This window comes from Halichoerus grypus, chromosome 11 (genome assembly GCF_964656455.1).
Source record: "Halichoerus grypus chromosome 11, mHalGry1.hap1.1, whole genome shotgun sequence".
In the NCBI taxonomy this organism is placed as follows: domain Eukaryota; kingdom Metazoa; phylum Chordata; class Mammalia; order Carnivora; family Phocidae; genus Halichoerus; species Halichoerus grypus.
Window position 1 is genome coordinate 37,016,996 of NC_135722.1, and position 19,945 is coordinate 37,036,940.

General features: G+C 35.8%; 1 protein-coding gene across 1 annotated transcript in view; it reads right to left on the bottom strand.

The window, feature by feature from the left end:
• Positions 1-19,945, bottom strand: part of PRMT3 (protein arginine methyltransferase 3) — a 131,707-nt gene that overhangs the window by 34,604 nt on the left and 77,158 nt on the right. The window contains exons 12-13 of the mRNA XM_078058303.1: positions 15,287-15,474; positions 12,990-13,076 (exon numbers count right to left, since the gene is read on the bottom strand). Of these exons, the coding sequence (XP_077914429.1) occupies positions 12,990-13,076; positions 15,287-15,474 (275 nt within the window). The remainder of the gene's footprint in view (positions 1-12,989; positions 13,077-15,286; positions 15,475-19,945) is intronic.

Below are 19,945 nucleotides of genomic sequence, written 5' to 3' on the forward strand. Positions count from 1 at the left end.
TTGTAGGAGACCTCAATACCCCACTCTCAGCAATGAACAGATCATCTAAGCAGAAAATCAACAAAGAAACAAGAGCTTTGAATGACACACTGGACCAGATGGAACTTACAGATATATACAGAACATTCCACCCTAAAACAACAGAATACTCATTCTTCTCGAGCGCACATGGAACTTTCTCCAGAACAGACCACATACTGGGTCACAAATCAGGTCTCAACCGATACCAAAAGATTGAGATTATTTCCTGAATATTCTCAGACCATAATGCTTTAAAACTGGAACTCAATCACAAGAAAAAATTTGGAAGAAATTCAAATACTTGGAAGCTAAAGACCACTCTGCTCAAGAATGTTTGGGTCAACCAGCATATCAAAGAAGAACTTAAACAATTCGTGGAAACCAATGAGAACAAAAACACATCGGTCCAAAACCCGTGGGATACTGCAAAGGCAGTCCTAAGGGGGAAATACATAGCCATCCAAGCCTCACTCAAAAAAACAGAAAAATCCCAAATTCACCAACTAACTTTACACCTTAAAGAACTAAAGAAAAAGCAACAAACGATGCCTAAGCCACACATTAGAAGAGAAATAATTAAGATTAGAGCAGAGATCAATGACTTAGAAACCAGAAACACAGTAGATCAGATCAATGAAACTAGAAGCTGGTTCTTCGAAAGAATTAATAAGATTGATAAACCACTGGCCAGACTTATCCAAAAGAAAAGAGAAAGGACCCAAATTAATAAAATTATGAATGAAAGGGGAGAGATCACGACTAACACCAAGGAAATAGAAACAATTATTAGAAGTTATTATCAACAACTATATGCCAATAAATTAAGCAACCTGGAAGAAATGGATGCCTTCCCTGGAAACCTATAAACTACCAGGACTGAAACAGGAAGAAACTGACAACCTAAATAGGCCAATAACCAGTAAAGAGATTGAAGCAAAAAACAAGAGTCGAGGGCCTGATGGATTCCCTGGGGAATTCTACCAACATTCAAAGAAGAAATAATACCTATTCTACTGAAGCCGTTTCAAAAAATAGAAACAGAAGGAAAGCTTCCAGACTCATTCTATGAGGCCAGCATTACCTTAATCCCCAAACCAGGCAAAGACCCCATCAAAAAGGAGAATTTCAGACCGATATCCCTGATGAATGGACTCCAAAATTCTCAACAAAATCCTAGCTAATAGGATCCAACAATACATTAAAAGGATTATCCACCATGACCAAGTGGGATTTATCCCCGGGATGCAAGGGTGGTTCAACATTCACAAATCAATCAATGTGATAGAACACACTAATAAGAGGAGAGAGAAGAACCATACGGTCCTCTCAATTGATGCAGAAAAAGCATTTGACAAAATACAGCATCCTTTCCTGATTAAAATTATTCAGAGTATAGGGATAGAGGGAATATTCCTCAATTTCATAAAATCCATCTATGAAAAACCCACAGCGAATATCATCCTCAATGGGGAAAAGATGAGAGCCTTTCCCTTAAGATCAGGAACAAGACAAGGATGCCCACTCTCGCCACTATTGTTCAATATAGTACTAGAAGTCCTAGCAACAGCAATCAGACAACAAAAAGAAATAAAAGTTATTCAAATTGGCAAAGAAGAAGTCAAACTCTCTCTCTTCGCAGATGACATGATATTTTATGTGGAAAATCCAAAAGACTCCACCCCCAAATTACTAGAACTCATCCAGCAATTCAGTAATGTGGCAGGATACAAAATCAATGCACAGAAATCAGTTGCTTTCTTATACACTAACAATGCAACTGTAGAAAGAGAAATTAGAGAATCGATTCCATTTACAACAGCACCAAAAACCATGATACCTCGGAATAAATCTAACCAAAGAGGTAAAGGATCTATACTCTAGGAACTACAGAACACTCATGAAAGAAACTGAAGACACAAAAAGATGGAAAAACATTCCATGCTCATGGATCAGAAGAATAAACATGGTTAAAATGTCTATGCTGCCCAGAGCAATCTATACCTTCAACGCCATCCTGATCAAAATTCCCATGACATTTTTCAAAATGCTGGAACAAACAATCCTAAAATTTGTATGGAATCAGAAAAGACCCTGAATCGCCAAGGAAATGTTGAAAAACAAAGCTGGGGCATCACATTGCCTGATTTCAAGCTATATTACAAAGCCATGATCACCAAGACGGCATGGTACTGGCACAAAAACAAACATATAGACCAATGGAACAGAATAGAGAGCCCAGATATGGACCCTCAACTCTATGGTCAAATAATCTTCGACAAAGCTGGAAAAAATATTCAATGGAAAAAAGACAGTCTCTTCAATAAATAGTGCTGGGAAAATTGGACAGCTATATACAGAAGAATGAAACTCGACCATTCTCTAACACCATTCACAAAGATAAACTCAAAATGGATGAAAGACCTCAATGTGAGACAGGAATCCATCAAAATCCTAGAGGAGAACATAGGTAACCTCTTTGATGTCGGCCACAGCAACTTCTTTCAAGATACATCTCCAAAGGCTAGTGAAACAAAAGCAAAAATGAACTTTTGGGACTTCATCAAGATAAAAAGCTTCTGCACAGCAAAGGAAACAGTCAAAAAAACAAAGAGGCAACCCACAGAATGGGAGAAGATATTTGCAAATGACACTACAGACAAGGGCTGATATCCAAGATCTGTAAAGAATTTCTCAAACTCAACACCCAAAAAACAAATAATCAAGTAAAAAAATGGGCAGAAGACATGAACAGACACTTCTCAAAAGAAGACATACAAATGGCTAACAGACCCATGAAAAAATGTTCATCATCATTAGCCATTAGGGAAATCCAAATCAAAACCACACTGAGATACCACCTTACACCAGTTGGTATGGCAAAAATGGACAAGGCAAGAAACACCAAATGTTGGAGAGGTTGTGGAGAAAGGGGAACCCTCTTACACTGTTGGTGGGAATGCAAATTGGTACAGCCACTTTGGAAAACAGTGTGGAGTTTCCTCAAGAAATTAAAAATAGAGCTACCCTATGACCCAGCAATTGCACTACTGGGTATTTACCCCAAAGACACAGATTTAATGAAAAGAAGGGCCATATGCACCCCAATGTTCATAGCAGCAATGTCTGCAACAGCCAAACTGTGGAAAGAGCCGAGATGCCCTTCAAAAGATGAATGGATAAAGAAGATGTGGTCTATATATACTACGGAATATTACTCAGCCATCAGAAAGGATGAATACCCAACTTTTACATCAACATGGATGGGACTGGAGGAGATTATGCTAAGTGAAATAAGTCAAGAAGAGAAAGTCAATTATCATATAGTTTCACTTATTTGTGGAACATAAGGAATAGCATGGAGGACATTAGGAGAAGGAAAGGAAAAATGAAGGGGGGTTAATTGGAGGGGGAGACAAACCATGAGAGACTATGGACTCCGAGAAACAAACTGAGGGCTTTAGAGGGGAGAGGGGTGGGGGGATGGGTTAGCCTGGTGATGGGTATTAAAGAGGGCACGTATTGAATGGAGCACTGGGTGTTATATGAAAACAATGAATCATGGAACACTACATCAAAAACTAATGATGTACTGTGTGGTGACTAACATAACATAATAAAATTAAATTAAAAAAAGAATTAATCACATAATGGGAAAATCAGGTAATCAAAATTACTCTGGAAAATCCCTTAGTAAAGTTTTACATTAGAGACTAATGTCTAAACCATCCCTCACTAAGTTCAATTCAGCCAGTTCTTCTGGCAATGGCACACATCATCATTTCTTTGTCTGGGCTCCAGATGAAGTAGACAGCTTATAACAGAGTGCCATGCTGTATTAAAAAATATGCTTTTATTTATTTTTTTAAAGATTTATTATTTATTTTAGAGAGAGAGAGATAGTGCGCACGCGTGTGCACGTGCAAAGTTGGGGGGAGGGGAAGAGGGAGAGAGAATCCTCAAGCAGAGTCCCCACTGACCACAGTGCCTGATGTGGGGCTTCACTGCAGGACCTTGAGATCATGACCTGAGCTGAAATCAAGAGTCGGGTGCTTAACCAGGAGACCCACCCACGTGCTCCATGGTATGTTTTTAAACTTTCCCGATTTTTTTTTCCTGTTCATGAAGAATGTATCCATGTTGTAGTGTACACTCAAGATCATCTTTTTTCATTGGTATATACTACTCCATATATATACTACATTTATTTATCCATTTTACTGCTGATAAATGTTTAGCTTGTTTCCAGTTTGGGATTATAATGAAGTAGGGTGCAATGGACACTTGTGTACATGTCTTTTGGCAAACACGAACACACTTCTGTTGTGTAAAGACCTAAGAGTGAAATAGTTAAGCCATAGAATAAGCATGTGTTCAGCTTTGGTAGCTATAGCAGTTGTATGGTAACAACTTAGCACAGTACCTTTGCCTCATCACTCCTATGCATTTCTTTTTTTTTTTTTTATATATTTTTATTTATTTATTTGAGAGAGAGAATGAGAGAGAGAGAGCATGAGAGGGGGGAGGGTCAGAGGGAGAAGCAGACTTCCCGCCGAGCAGGGAGCCCGATGTGGGACTCGATCCCGGGACTCCAGGATCATGACCTGAGCCGAAGGCAGTCGCTTAACCAACTGAGCCACCCAGGCGTCCCACTCCTATGCATTTCTTAGAATGCTGTCTGGTTAGTATTATTCTTTAAAAACATCGAAGTATGAAAAATTTTAAGCATACACAATTATAGAACCTCTGAGTACCTATCACCTGTATTCAACAGTTACCACTATTTGGCAAATTTACTTCATCTATTCTTCCTCTGTCCCCTTCTTTTTGCTGAACTGTTTTGAAGCAAATGCCTGATATGTCATTTCTCCCCCATATTACTTCAGTTTACATCTCTAAAAGATATCGACATATTTTTATATAACTAGAATGCCTTTATCACATGTAACCATAAAATGAATTTAAATATCTGTCTCCCTCATTTATGCTTTGTGAATAAAAGAACTGTTTTGGCTTGTTATTATATTCCCAATGCCTTACAGCTCTTAGCACATAATGCTACTCAAAAACAGTTTCTGAGTATAATTGAAGAGATTTAAGTATTGTCACCACCATTGAAGCTTAACTACAAAGGTTCAGGTTTCAGAGAAGAGTACAAAGTTATGGCCATGCTCTAGATCATATGGTCATTTATATAAGGAGAAACCTAAAACTGACTGGAGAGGTAGAATCACATAAATAGAAACGTCCTCCCCCCAACACATAAAATTTACTTAATGAAGCCTGTTAAAATATATACCAGATGTCCCACTAAAATCTATGATGCAAGTTCAAAACAAATCTTACAATTTCTAAGCAGCACAGATGTGTTTTAATAATTAGTTTCTTTAGCTGATTAGCTTTGCAAGGTCAAAATTAGGTCAATTTACACCTAAAAGTACTAAGAGCTGATTTAATACCCAAGAAATGAGTTTGGAATTAGCAGGTTTCTACTGTCTGAGAATTTTCAAGAAGATTTAAGAACAGAATTACAAAGAAATAGGCTCATTTGAAGTTTTTTGGTAAGCTATTAGAAAAAATTAAAGCTTAATTAAAAAGTAAAATAAAAAACAATACTATGAGTAAGGAATCACTAAAGTTTGAATTTTAAACATTTTAAAGTTTCATTTAATAACACTTGCATTAGCCTTAAAAAACTGTTAACCAAAGACTTGTTTTGAGTCCATCAAAAGCTAAATATCAGTGCCTCTTAAATACATCTATCATTTATCAAGTATGTCATTTAAAAACAGGGAAGAAAACCAAAATGAGAACTGGGAGGTAACATACAATTTATTTTTTAGTTCATGGACTAAATTTGTTTATGTTCATTTACTTTTCCTAACTTTCAAAAATCTTAAATACATAAGCCCAGATTTTCCAGATTGGGTTTTTAAAAACAATGCATGCAGGGACTTCTGTTTCTAGTTAGGATGTAGAGGTTTGCAAAAGATCCTCACTCTGATATAACAACAAAAATCAAAAAACCTTCGCTAAACTAAACAGTTATATTTTTCATTAGAACCATCGAAGAATCTTGGAGGCAAAGAAGTCTAGATAAACTATTTCCAGAGAGGGACGAGCCAGCCAGCCCTCCCTAGTTGAGCAGAGAGAAACAGTGGCTTTCATACCTGAAGGCATTTACCCAATGTCGGGCCCCTTAGTGGGAAAAGCAGCAAAAATGCCACAGGCACAGCAACCTAGCTGGAACAAGGAGAACCCAGTCAATTTTTAATGGGCAGGTCTGAGCTAATATGGTACACTAGAATCTGGAGAAGCCTGACAGGTAGAGCAAGTAAACCCAGAAGGTGGATGAAGCTGGTGGTTGTGCTGCAAAGCAGGCAGAGCAGAGACGTTTTCTTGCAATGCTTAGATCCCAAAGCCAAAATCATCTACAAGCACACAGTTCACTGTCACATTAACATGACATTACTATTCAACTCTCTGCTATTCCAGAAACTTGCCCAGGAAGATGAAGTTGTTTGTTTCAGGCACCTTAAGAAAATCTGTTTATATGCACAACAGACCTTTCAACTAATCCTGAGAGCTAATGCCCTCTTAAGAAGAGAAGGCTCAACTAGACTGTTTACTCTTCACTTTGAAACTCACCCTCTCATTGTGTCTGCCAATTCTCAACTAGATCACGAGCCATGCCAAATCCGTATCAGGACCTTTCCTACCCCTGCCAACTCCTTGCTCTGTACTGAGAGGTCCACCGATGATCAGATTTTCCAATATCCTGTGCTTTGTCTTTCTCCCTAAACTCAGCTGTATTTTGATTGTCATCCCAAGAAATTGGTGAGAGGGAGTGCCCTGATCCTGTGCATGTGGTACCCAGCCCTGACCAACCTCAATTCCAGATTAGATAATAGGTATCAGCCCCTCAATCCTACCAACCCAGGCAGAGGTTAAGTGGAAGCCCTTCTAGGGGAAAATATCACCTACTTTACTCTGATTTATCCTTTCAAATAATGGCTAGCACAAAACATAAAATTATGAAATATGAGAAGAAATAGGAAAAGGTGACCCATAATCAAAAGAAAAAAAGCAACAGGGGTGCCTGGCTGGCTCAGTCGGAGGAGTGCACAACTCTTAGTCTCGGGGTTGTGAGTTTAAGCCCCACTTTGGGTGCAGAAATTACTTAAATAAATAAAACTTAAAAAAAAATAACAAGTAGAATCACAGTTGGCTTAGGGAAGTAGCAAATAGACCTTAAAAGAGTGATTATTAATATGTTAAGAAATTTAGATAAAAAGATCGACCAAACTGGTTAAAAAAATGAAAGAATGATAACTCAAAAAATGAAAATAGAAATTATGGAACTGAAAAACATGATATTTAACATGAAAGTATTTAGCAGCTATCTTAACAGCAGGAAGAATACAGATGACGAAAAGACCAGCGAATTAAAAAATAGGTAAATAGAAATTATCCCAAAGTGAACTTCTTAAATGGCTACTAGACTTTAGTCTTTTCCTTCAATCTTCTCATCCTTGGAAACAGGTTTCCTCATTTAAAATAAAATCTTTTGGGGGGGGGGGTAAAGTGTTTTTTTCTTCCTCAGAATCTTGGCTAAAAAATTTAACTACCTAAAACTACAATTTTTCCTCCAGAAAATATCTCTTTTGTGCTCCTGTTCCCAAACCACTCTGTGTATACATCTATACTCATAATTTTAAAGTCATACTGAAATTTTCTTAGCCCCTGTCTCCTCTCACACAAGTGCCTTTTCAGGACAGAGAACAGGTTTTGTGTGTGTGTGTGTGTGTGTGTGTGTGTGTGTTTGTGCATAGATTTCAGACAAGAGCCTGGCACACAGTCAGTATTTAATATTTGTTTAACAAACTGAAATATCTGTTAATATAAATTCTTATATTAATGATCTTAAAAGTTTTGATAAAAAATTAAAAACCTCTCAATGCCTCTGTACTCATATTAATGTACTTTGATAAAATCCAAAAGACTTTATTGTAAGAGGTTTTTAAATACAAATATAAAAAAAAGTCTGCTATTTTTTATTTACTCCAGTGGCTCTTCTTTAATTTAGCAACTGTAGTAAAAGAAAAATGCCTAGGAAAAATGTTGTTCTTTGTTAAATGAGGTTTAGAAATATATTAAGGAAAGTTTATACAAACTGAACATTGTTGTACCAGTCACTGTTCCAGTGCATGCTAACAGAGATGTAGAATAAAAGAAAATATAATGCTGAAATTAATATATAAAAATGATTGCTCTAAGAGATAATGTATCAAATAAAAATCTTTATATGTCAAAGATTTATGTATGTAATCTGATAAAATCATATTATTTTCCTTTTTAAGGTAAACAACTCATTTGTTATACAAAAGGCAGTATGAAGAGTCATTTAATGTATCTGCTTGCCTGTATCTTTAAGGAGCTTATATAGACAGATGCCAATATAAATGCTGCTGGAACACAAAGGGAGAATATTATACAATTACATAAATGACATTAAAAATACACTAGAACTCACAAAATAAAACATATTAGTTCTAAATTGTATGGCTTTAAACCACTTGCTTTTGAACACTTATAACTTCCCATATAATAATGGACTTTATTGCTCATTTACTGCAAGGTTAGGCAGGCTATTGTGATAGACAATCAGGTGCTAACTAAATTCATATCCCATCATAAAAGGAAAGGCAATTTGACCTAAACTGTCAATAATATATGATACATAAAAAATGCTCAGAAAATCGCTATGTATACGCTACAAGTATTCATTGGAAAATTATCCTTTAACCAAGATTCAAGACACTTACATATGATTATTATGTCCCGTTAAATTCCCCAAAACATAAAAAAGTTTATTAATGCAAAACACTACATTAAAAATGCTATCAAATTTCTTCTGTGGTGTATGTACCCCTGTGTGTTGGTGGTGAAGACTGCAAAGAAAAGATGTTTTCTATTAAAGGTTCTGACAAACTTGAGAAAGCCATCTAAAAACACTATCAGTCTACAGCACACATGCTTTTGAAATTAAATGCAAAGGGGGTGTTCTTAGTATCTTGTTACTTTGAAAAATCCAATTTCCTCTAATATTTTAATTAGGCTACAAATTTAGAATCTCATTAGAAATAAATGGTTATGCATATATTTAAAATGGGCTTAACTACTCAGAGAAATCATCCATCTTACTTTTTGGCTATGCATTCAAGTTTTAAGCACAAGGAAGAAAGTATTTAATATATTTGAAGGTTTGTACTCAGCAGTACAAAAGCAAATACTTTTTTCTTTACTCTATCTAGAAGCCATACATCTTCTTCCCCAAAGTAACTTTTTCCATCTCTTTGACACGCATTGCTTTTTTAAAATTATTTTTATTTTTAGTATTTTAAATACTAAATTCTTCTTACAATATAAAGGAGAAACAAAGTTCCAATTAGGCACTCATCCTTTTTAATACCTTTGTTGTGGATTATTCCCAAGTAACCAGGCGAATAATCTATCTATTCAAAAGTAGCCTTAGAGACTAGGTTTGCATAATAGCTCCAGATGGTTGGTAGCAGAAGAGTGTAAAGACTTGGCACCACCTCAAAGAGCAAAAGATAGTTGGGAGTAGATATGGATGGATAGTTGGGATTCACAAATAATGAAACTGTAATAAAGGCATTACAGGCCACAAAACCTTACTCATGCCAGGCTCACGTTAGGGTAAGCATGCTGGGAAGGAAAGAAAGTTCCTAAGACCAAATAACGATAAATACACTCTGAAAATGTGAAGAAAAAAAATTTCGAAGATCTACTTTTTCTTTGCAGCAAAGAGGATGGGCTATGTGACTTATTTTAGCATATAAATTTGTCACCCCATCTCTGAGAAAGAGTGCATTTTGATCACACTCTCTCTCTCTCTCCCTACCAAAAACTGCTAGACTATTGGCTGAGAATCACATTATTCAGACCTGTTTCATATGCAACATGTTTTAGATTTTTCAGATCTGTTTCAAATGCAACAGGCTACCTCCTTTCTTCCCCCCCTTAATATCTCATTCATAAGTTTCTGTATGAATAGTTTGTACAATCCCACCAGAGTTTTTTGGGGGGTCAGGATATTTCACAAGTAAGACATAGTGATTTATTTTTCTTCACCCCCCCAAAAATGGGAATGTTAGTACCCGCTTCAAATGGTTATTAAGAAGACTAAATGAAATAATGATTTTAAAGTGATTAGCACATTGTCTGGCATGCAAGTGTTCAATGACTTAGACATTATCACCAAGACAATTTATATTGACAAATTATTTGACAGAATAATCTCAGAAGGGTTAACACTGAATAAGTACTAAAATTTATATGTTCAGTACCTGGTGTGCATCCAATAAATATGGCTTGAAACTATACATTCCTCTCAAAGGTGAGTTACAGAAGTACATTTTTCAGCAGTGATCAGACATACACAAGTTCACTTCAACCTTCAGCCACCTTCTACCTAAACCCCAGACCTACCTCATTTCCAGACTTCTATATTAAAATCATTCAGGCATGTTGGGAATAAAAATATAAATCTAAAAGGCTCTTTATAGATATAAGGTAATATAAGTTTCTTTTTGATTCATTTCTCTTATGGAACTCTGTACAGGAACAAATGCAGCAAGTACCTATTTGATTTGTTCTTTAATACAAAAATTTCTATTATAATTTTTGTGTTAAACAGACTACCAGCTTTTTAAAAAAATTTTTTTATTGTTATGTTAATCACCATATATTATATCATTAGTTTTACTTTACCAGCTTTTTTGTGTTTTATTTCTATTTTATTCTTTTAAATATACAGAATAAAACCAAGATCGTTAAAGGATAAGTATAATTTATTTCAACATAAAGCTTCTTGTACTCTATGTCAAATAACAAGAATAGAAAATAATTCTATATATGCATTGTGAAACTCTTTTGTAGCATCACACTACTGCAGCTAAAACTACCTCCTAAGACTTTTTAATCGCTAGTGTACAACCTGACCTATGTGCAGCCAGAGGTGCTGAATGAAGATCTGTACGGAGGACCTGAACAGCATGACTGGGGCAGGGGGGGTAGGAACAGGATGGCAGGGAAGAGTTCTGCTCATCTGGGGATGTCAGTGGTGCCTCCCATTTACTGAGAGGGCCAAGGGCTCTAGGGTTTACGGGGGCTGCAGCGGTACAGGCTGCTTTGTAGCAGGCTAGTTCTAAGATGCGGTTTAAGAGTATTTTGTCTATTCTTTTAGCTCTCCCAATGTGTCTGGAATTATGTTACTTAACTCTTCAATAAATCACCTTTTGCTTTAAGAAGCTGATTTGGACTTTGTTGTCTGAAACTAAGAACCCTGACCAATAACCCCAAAAATAAAGAACATTTCAAAAAAACTCAGTAAACTCCTCTGTCTACATAAGGCTAAAAAATATGCACAACTAAAAACAAACAGTTTTTCAGGTCTTGACTACAGTTTTACATTTGCTCTACTTTGATTCATGTGAAGGACACTGAAAGAAGATTTGAAATAATATTATTTAATAATACTGGTAATACGGCAATTTCTATCTAAGAATTCCCTTATAGATCGATCAACTGTCATTAATCAAGAGGTCTTTTTTAATTCTCAAGGATTACTAACATCAAACACAGAGCAAATCTAAGAGTTTAAACCTTTAGCCTGTAATTTCAATTGACCAAATCATTTCAGTTACTATAAAGGACAACTGGAAAATCTGGGAGAAATCTGGGAGAAATCGGGGAAGAATGAAATTTTGTTTTTATCAGTTAAACAAATATAATGGGTGCCCCGAAATCATAAATCTGGGATCTAGATATTTACCTTTTAAAAACTGTAAAACCAATTTCAATGAAAAGAATTCCTCAAAACATCAAAGCACACTGTTAAACTCACATGGATAGAAAATAATTACTGGATCAAAATGAACGGAAACAATTTTTAAGAAGCCATAAAATCTTTTGTATGTCTACCTTTTAAAAAATCAGGTTCAAGAGTCAAAGTCAACATGACTATAATCTGTTTCACACAGTTACTGACCATACAGTTTTCAGTAAAATTTTAATTTTTAAGGTATAATTAGTATTTCAAAAACTATACAATTAATTTTTTAAAATAATATAAATCTTTATATCAATACCACCTATGTAAATTCATACTTTCTTAAGTAAAGGCCCACATTTTATTAACATTCTGAGTCTCCTGGTAAAAAATGTTGTTATCTTAGTATTAATATACATTTAGAAATTATTTAAGAAAGAAAAAAACTAATATATTTTAATAACCTAACATTCCTGGCTACTTCGTAGGTGCTTCCACATATATTAATTCATTAATCTGTGTAACTAGTCTACAAGATAGAAATTATTACCATTTTTCTTAAAGCAGTTGATTAGTCTGAGGTACAGATTACCTAGGTAACTTGAGCAAAGTAACAAGCTAGTGAGTGGCAGAACCAAATGTGAATCCATACTAACTTTTCTAATGCCCATTACACCAGGATGCTTCTTTAAAGAAAGGTATATCATCATTTATTATATTTTACACAGGAATATAAAACACTATACCAAATAAACATATTTTACTTCCATCTACATTGAGTGTTAAGAGCTATTAGGAGGTGTAGGACATGAACTTGTCTATGAAGATAAAGATGAGTGCTTTCAATTAGTTACATGAGAGGCAAGAAGGAAGACTCTATAAAGAAAAATCATTGTGCAAACATGGTGTCCTACTACTTTCTCCTCTCAACTAAACTAACTTTTTTGAAGTCTACTGACCTATCAAAACAGATCCGTTCAATAGCCTAACAAAGGCAAAGATAGACTGTCGAGGGCAATAGTCTTTTTCATTTATCACAAGTCTGGTAATTAATTCATTAGCCTGCCAATCAACTGCACTGCTAGTGAGATTTGTGAAAGGAGATGAAACAGCTTACCGTGCACATGGATGTCTTTGTAATTTGCAGGGTAAAATTCGAAGAAAATTCCAAAGCTGAGACAGATGTTGTATGGCAATCTATTTGCTACCCATTAAAAAAGAGTGGAAGGAAGAAGTTAGTAAAAATAGTGAAAACAAAACCAAAATCAAACAGATAAATATCCTTTTTTATGCAGTAAACCAATGTTTTGCAAAGTTTAATCATTCAAACCTCACTTCTGGAGTTGTTTTCAAATTTAAAGGCTACTAGCACTATCATTTAGTTAATTTTTGTATAAACCAAATTAGTACTTTTTTACTTAGACTTCTTGTAAGAACACTATATATCAAATCATGGCTCTGATGTGCTAGTTAACGTTTTTCTAAGATACACTAAAATATTTTCAAATAAAATTCTTTTCTTGTTTTCCAACTAAAATCATTTTGTATACTACCAGTGGTACACATTTGCTATAAATTATGCATGGTAAGAGTCAACATTTTTATAGGAATGCCAACTTGAAAACATAGGCTAATGAAAAGGATAAGGTGTTTTAGGATTCCTTTTTGTAATTGCATTTGAAGAAAAGTTTGTTAGATATTAGGAAAAACTGTAACGGATAAAATCAAAGAGCCAAACCAAGGAAGAAGATTTAACTCAGGAAAACAATGGCCAAAGAGCCTTATTTTCCTTTCTGCCTTGGTTCAAGTCCTTCTTCACTTCACTACGGAGAGCAGATGGGGACAGACCATGGCAGTGGGACGAGAGGGAGGCCATGAAGGCTGACTTGCCATGAGTAGATTATGACATAGCATACACAATTCACAGGACTATATACCTGAGCCACTACCCTCTTTTAAATAGCTTGAGAAAATTTTAAAGAAGTTATAGTGTGGTTGCCTTCTATTTGTAGAGGATTGTGGAACATGGAACAAAATATATTTACCTAAACAAACAAGTAAATAAACATTGATTAATGTTTAAAAAAAAGAGAAAGGGTATGTGTACTTTTTAAACACCTTTGTTATCAGTCTAAAATTTTCTATTTCAACTATTTCTTCATAGCAGTTTTTGGCATTAAACAAAGAGCACTAGAGAGAAAAATTAGCCCCTTCCCCCACTACCCTCCTCTTTTTGCATAGCTTTGAGGCTGAGTTGACTGAACTGTACACTCCTACCCATAATCAAAGAATACAAATAAATCTCTTACTATCAGTGTACCAGAGCCCTCAACAGTATTATAATCATTAACCAGGCTATAGTTTTTTCTTAGAAGCTAAATGCAATTTTAATCAGCTTGCTTTTGTTGAGAAACTTTTTAAGTTTATTATTCTATGCCAACTTTAAATACCTTTATCTATTAAGAAAATTAACAAATATTTATTGAATATCCATTTTATGCAGGGAACAATTATTGATGCTATGAAAGTACGACTACAAAAAGCAGACAGTGTTCTGAACCTAAAACTGAACAAACTAAATTTATCTAATTAAAACAGACAAATTAAGGACTTTTTAAGAAAAGCAATGACTTTTCACTGCAAAGTTATTATTTAACCTATGTAAATATGACACAGCAAAATTCACAATAAAACTAGAGATTGGCATGGTGAACAGTAAGATTTTATTTATTTATTTATTATTTTTAAAAGATTTTATTTATCTATTTGACATAGAGAGACACAGCGAGAGAGGGAACATAAGCAGGGGGAGTGGGGGAGGGAGAAGCAGGCTTCCCACGCAGCAGGGAGCCTGATGCGGGGCTCGATCCCAGAACCCTGGGATCAAGAGCTGAGCCGAAGGCAGATGCTTAACAACTGAGCCACCCAGGCACCCCAACAATAAGATTTTAAAACACAAAAGGAATTAACTGAGAAATCTGAACAGAGTAGGGCTTTAGTTTCATAGGCAAATTCACTGTAATTACTTAATTTGAAAAGGTGGAAGAAATTTGAATGTGAGATGTTAAACTGTGTAGAATATATGATATGAATGAATAATCTGGCTGTAAATGAGAAACTAGAACAAGGCCAGGGAGGTGGTGATGAAGCAGAAATGATAATACAGCAGGACTTTTCGCCTTCAAACCCCTCAGTATAAGGAACTGCGATATACAGAGAAGTGATTCCAAAGGATGATATAGTCAACTGGTAAATACTGTAACCTCAAGGTACATTAGACTGGTTAATATAGGAAGATCACTGTTTTGAAAGCCCATATATAATATCAATATGTTAATTTCAAATACTGAACTCATAAATGAAAACTAATAAAAATGGCAATTCTGTTAAAATAAAACTGGTAAAAACACCTACCTTAATACTACAAGCATCTGAAATAAGAGTCTTCGGATCTAAAACTTCCACAACAGCTTCTGGAATAACTGCTTTCTTCATACAGGACATGTTGAAGCCATAAACATTATCCCAAAAAGCAATTCTATCAGCATGTTTATTCATATCACTTACTGCCACAAGGCTGATAGTGCAAATATCAGGGTAGACTGTAACAGATAAAATACCCAACAATTTATCATTATCTCCGTTTGTGGCAAAATATACTTTTTTAAAGGCTAAATATAAATCCCCAAATCATCAGTATGAATTACTAGCAACTGATTACTAGTAGTGGGGGATTAATGGAGGTATAGGTCAGGGAAAATAACCAAGTCCTATCTAGTAGCCTCTTTAAAAAAAAGATTTCCATTACAGTGATAGCAAGATTAAAATAAGGATTTCAATGATGGGTTATTAAAATAATTAAAGCAAGAGAGCATAATTGAATAAACCGGAAATGAACGTATTTGTTAAACTTACAATATGCTAACTTTAAAAAGATACTAAATCTTTACACATTACTCTGAAACATGTAGAAAGAGACAAATCATTTAAAAAAGGGCAATTATTGGTGATGTAATAAATACTAAGAAAGGGGAGGTATAAGGTACTGAGGGAGCTCATAGCAAAAATAGCTAATTCAGATTTGGCTATAGCAGGGGTGCAGGTATTTTTTTTTTTTTTAAGATTTTATTTATTTATTTGACAGAGAGAGACACAGCGAGAGAGGGAACACAAGCAGGAGGAGTGGGAGAGGGAGAAGCAGGCCTCCCGCGGAGCAGGGAGCCCAATGCGGGGCCAGATCCCAGGACTCCGGGATCATGACCTGAGCTGAAGGCAGACGCTTAATGACTGAGCCACCCAGGTGCCCCAGGGGTGCGGGTATTATATAAGAACTGAAGACCACATAAATTAGGAGTGGGGAGGGAGTTTCTAGGCAGAGTGAGCAGTGTGCGTATGGGGTCACAATTAATATACACTCCAATTTAAGAGAGTGAGATATAAGACTATAAAGGTAAGCAGGGAGCAAAGAAAACATGGCTGGATAAACCATGCTAGTAAACTGGATTTTATTCTAAGAATAATGACAAGCCTGTGAACAATTTTACATAGGGTCACAACCTGATCAGATTTTGGTTTCGGAAAAGCCAGATGGAGTACAATGTGGAGAATGAATGGGAAGATGCAAGATTAAGACAAAGACTAAACAAGAGATAAGAGATACTTGTAATAACCCAGGTGATCTGCAGTAGAGCAATGGCTGTGGGAATGGAAGGGGGAGATATAAACAGCTGACCCTTGCACAACACGGGTCGATTTACATATGGATTTTTTTTTTTTAAATAAATACAGTACAGTACTGTAAATGTATTTTCTCTTATGATTTTATTAATAACATTTTTTCTCTAGCTTAGTTTATTGTAAGAATACAGTATATAATACATATAACATACAAAACGTGTTAATCAACTGTTTATGTTATTGGTAAGGCTCCCAGTCAACAGTAGGCTATTAGTAGTTAAGTTTTGGGGCGGGGGTTAAAAGTTATAGATTTTTGACCACATAGGGGGTGGGGCAGGTGATGCCCCTAACTCCCACATTGTTCAAGGGATAGTTAGGAGGAAGAACTCACAGGATTGGCTGGCTGTGGAGGTAATGAAGAGGGAAAAGTCATGGACAAGTTTTTAGCTTCCGCAGTGGGGCAGATCTTGGTATTAACCCTTACATTAGAGAATAAATAAGGGCAGAGTCAAGAGGAACAAAAGAGTTCAGTGCTTATGGGACAAATGGGTGAAAATATCCAATAAGCAGCTGAATAAACAGGACTGAAATTTAACAGATGATCTGGGTTCAAGATATAAATTTGGGATGATGATCATATGAATGGAAATGTAAGTTACGGGAGCTCATGAGTTTATCTAGGGAGAGTACATAATGAGTACCAGAATTTAAGGGATGTGTAGAAGGGAAGGAGGTTGATAATAAATGGCTGAGAAGCTGGGGCCACCAAAGCAAGAAGAAAACCAGGAGAGTAAGTATTAAGAGAGGTGACAGAAGAGAGTGATTCAGGAAGAAACTATTCTAATAACAAGGGTAAAAAGTCTGTATAGCACCAAATTAAAAAATATATATATATTGGGGGTGCCTGGGTGGCTCAGTCGGTTAAGCGTCTACCTTCGGCTCAGGTCATGAACAAGGGATCCTGGGATCTAGCCCCACATCAGGTTCCCTGCTCATCGGGGAGCCTGCTTCTCTCTCTCCCTCTGCCCTTCCCCGCTCCACTTGTGTTCTCTCTCGCTCACTGTGCATTCTCTCTCAAATAAATAAATTAAAAAAATATTTTTCTCGGACAAATAAAAACAAAATTAACTTTGTCCTTCAAATAAAATTCAGGGGATTCATGAATTAAAGTAGAAATCACATTTTCTTATATCAATAAACTGAAAACAAGTACATATGTACCAAAGAAATGCACAAAAGAAGTAATTCCATGATTATTAACTAGTCTTTAAACAGCAGAGAAGTGAGCCTCCCCTTCTGCCAAACTTTGTTTCTATCCACAGCCTTAGGAATTTATTATTCAATGACAGCAGCACTAAATTATCTTCCTAATAAAGCCCATGATAAGATCTGTTGGCATCAAAGCAATTGCTCCTTTCAAGCCTGACGTGTGAGATACCCAGAAAAACTACTTGGTGCTATGCCACTGATAAGAAGTTTCTCAAGCCCTCCCTAAGGGGGCATGTGAGGCAGATGTGATAGCTGCACTGGGCTAGAGTACTGGGTACGGGGCTACCATGGACCGTTGAGTTACTTCTACGGTCCTCCTCTTCCACATACACACGGTAAGTCTCTTGACTGTGTTTAAATTCCTGACTAATACAAATTCTTCAAGGTATCTGATTTGTTGCTGACTATGCTGAACCAGCAGAGCATGAGCTACAGGAAAGCATGTTTAGTTTCTTGAACCAGATCCTTAGATGAGAAACACTGAAGCAGAAACAGAATTCTAAAGTAACTTTAGATATTTGGCAACTTCTTTATATATCTTTTGTTGGACTTAGTAAGACAATCATACAAGTGTCCCACATTTTGCCCTGTAACTCCATCCTTAAAAAGGAATATAGTTAGGGTACAGATCAGGGATCAGCAAACATTTTCTGTAAAGTAACTATTTCTGGTTTTGTGGGCCATATGGTCTTTGTTGAAACTATTTATCTTTGCTGCTAGAACTGTGAAACCAGCCACAGACAATATGTAAATAAATGAGCTTGGCTATGTTCCAAGAAAACTTTATCTACAAAAACAGGGAGCAAGCCAGATACGGATACCCCTGATATAGATGTGGGAGAAATGGATGAGGGAGGTCATTATCAGAGCCACCATATTGTACTACTTCAGGGAGTGCCATTCACACCATAGTCTATGGGAAACTGAATATCCTGAGTCTTGTAGTGCACAGACATTCAAGTTACTTAACACTGCTCAGAGTTCTTTTATTTCAGATATTATTAAAAATCTTAGTGAAAAATTTAAAATATCATTAGTCCCTATATCAGGGGCTGGCAAACAATGGCCCATGGCTCAGATTCAGCCCCCTGCTATTTCTGTGAACAGTTTAACTGGAACATTGCTACTCTCATTTATTTACCTATGGTCTATGGCTGCACTGTGTTCTAGAGGCAAAGCTGAGTAGTTGGAACAGAGACGGGAGGGCTTACAAAGCTGAAAATATTTATTGTCTGGTTTTTGTAGAAAAAGTTTGCTGACCTCTGGCTCTGTATCAAGCACTATGATATACTAGTAATATTACCAAGAAATAAGGATAACTTTTTCACAAGGAAAAACTACAATTTACTAAAATAAATTTAAAAAACTTTAAAAATATTTTGGTAAGAAGAAGAAACAAACAGAGAAATATGACTTTACTTTTTCTAGTGTTGAGGTATATTTTTCAAGGTAATTATATTTCACAAAGATACAGAAAATTATGGTTTCTTTATTTGCTAGCATTTAGAAATGAAATTATTTTTTATCTTTGTTAGTAAGACGTATGAATATTCATAAAGGACCTGTAATCAGTGTTACAGGTCAGTTTAGTTCCATATCCACCTCCTCACAGCTGGCTAAAATTTTGGGCCACCTGCCAGAATCTTGACTAACCCTTTACCTTCACATTCTGACACATTTGTCATTTGATTTTTGTCAGATAGAAGCATAATTGAATAATTATACCTTCTTGTAGGTGAAATTAACAAAGCGCTGATTGGACAAAGCACCCTCTTAACAGAACATTTATAAATTCATGGCTTTGACATCTGTGTCCTTCTCGATTCACTGCCCAGAATTCATTTGTCACTAGAACAGCTCACATGGTGAATAAAGATGGGAAATCCTTTATCCCTTAGAAATGCCTCACAAACTTTGGGACACTAAAGGGTAAAACTGAGATGCATAAAGAAACGATTTCTAGTAAGTACTGGCATCACTGCATGTATATAAATAACCAGAGAGTAAAAAGGTTTAGAACAAAAGGAGATAATAAGTCAAAATAAACTATTCTTTTCACAATACACGTTAACAATATGGAGGAAAGATTTTAGTAAACTAACAGTCAATGACAAAATGATTGATATG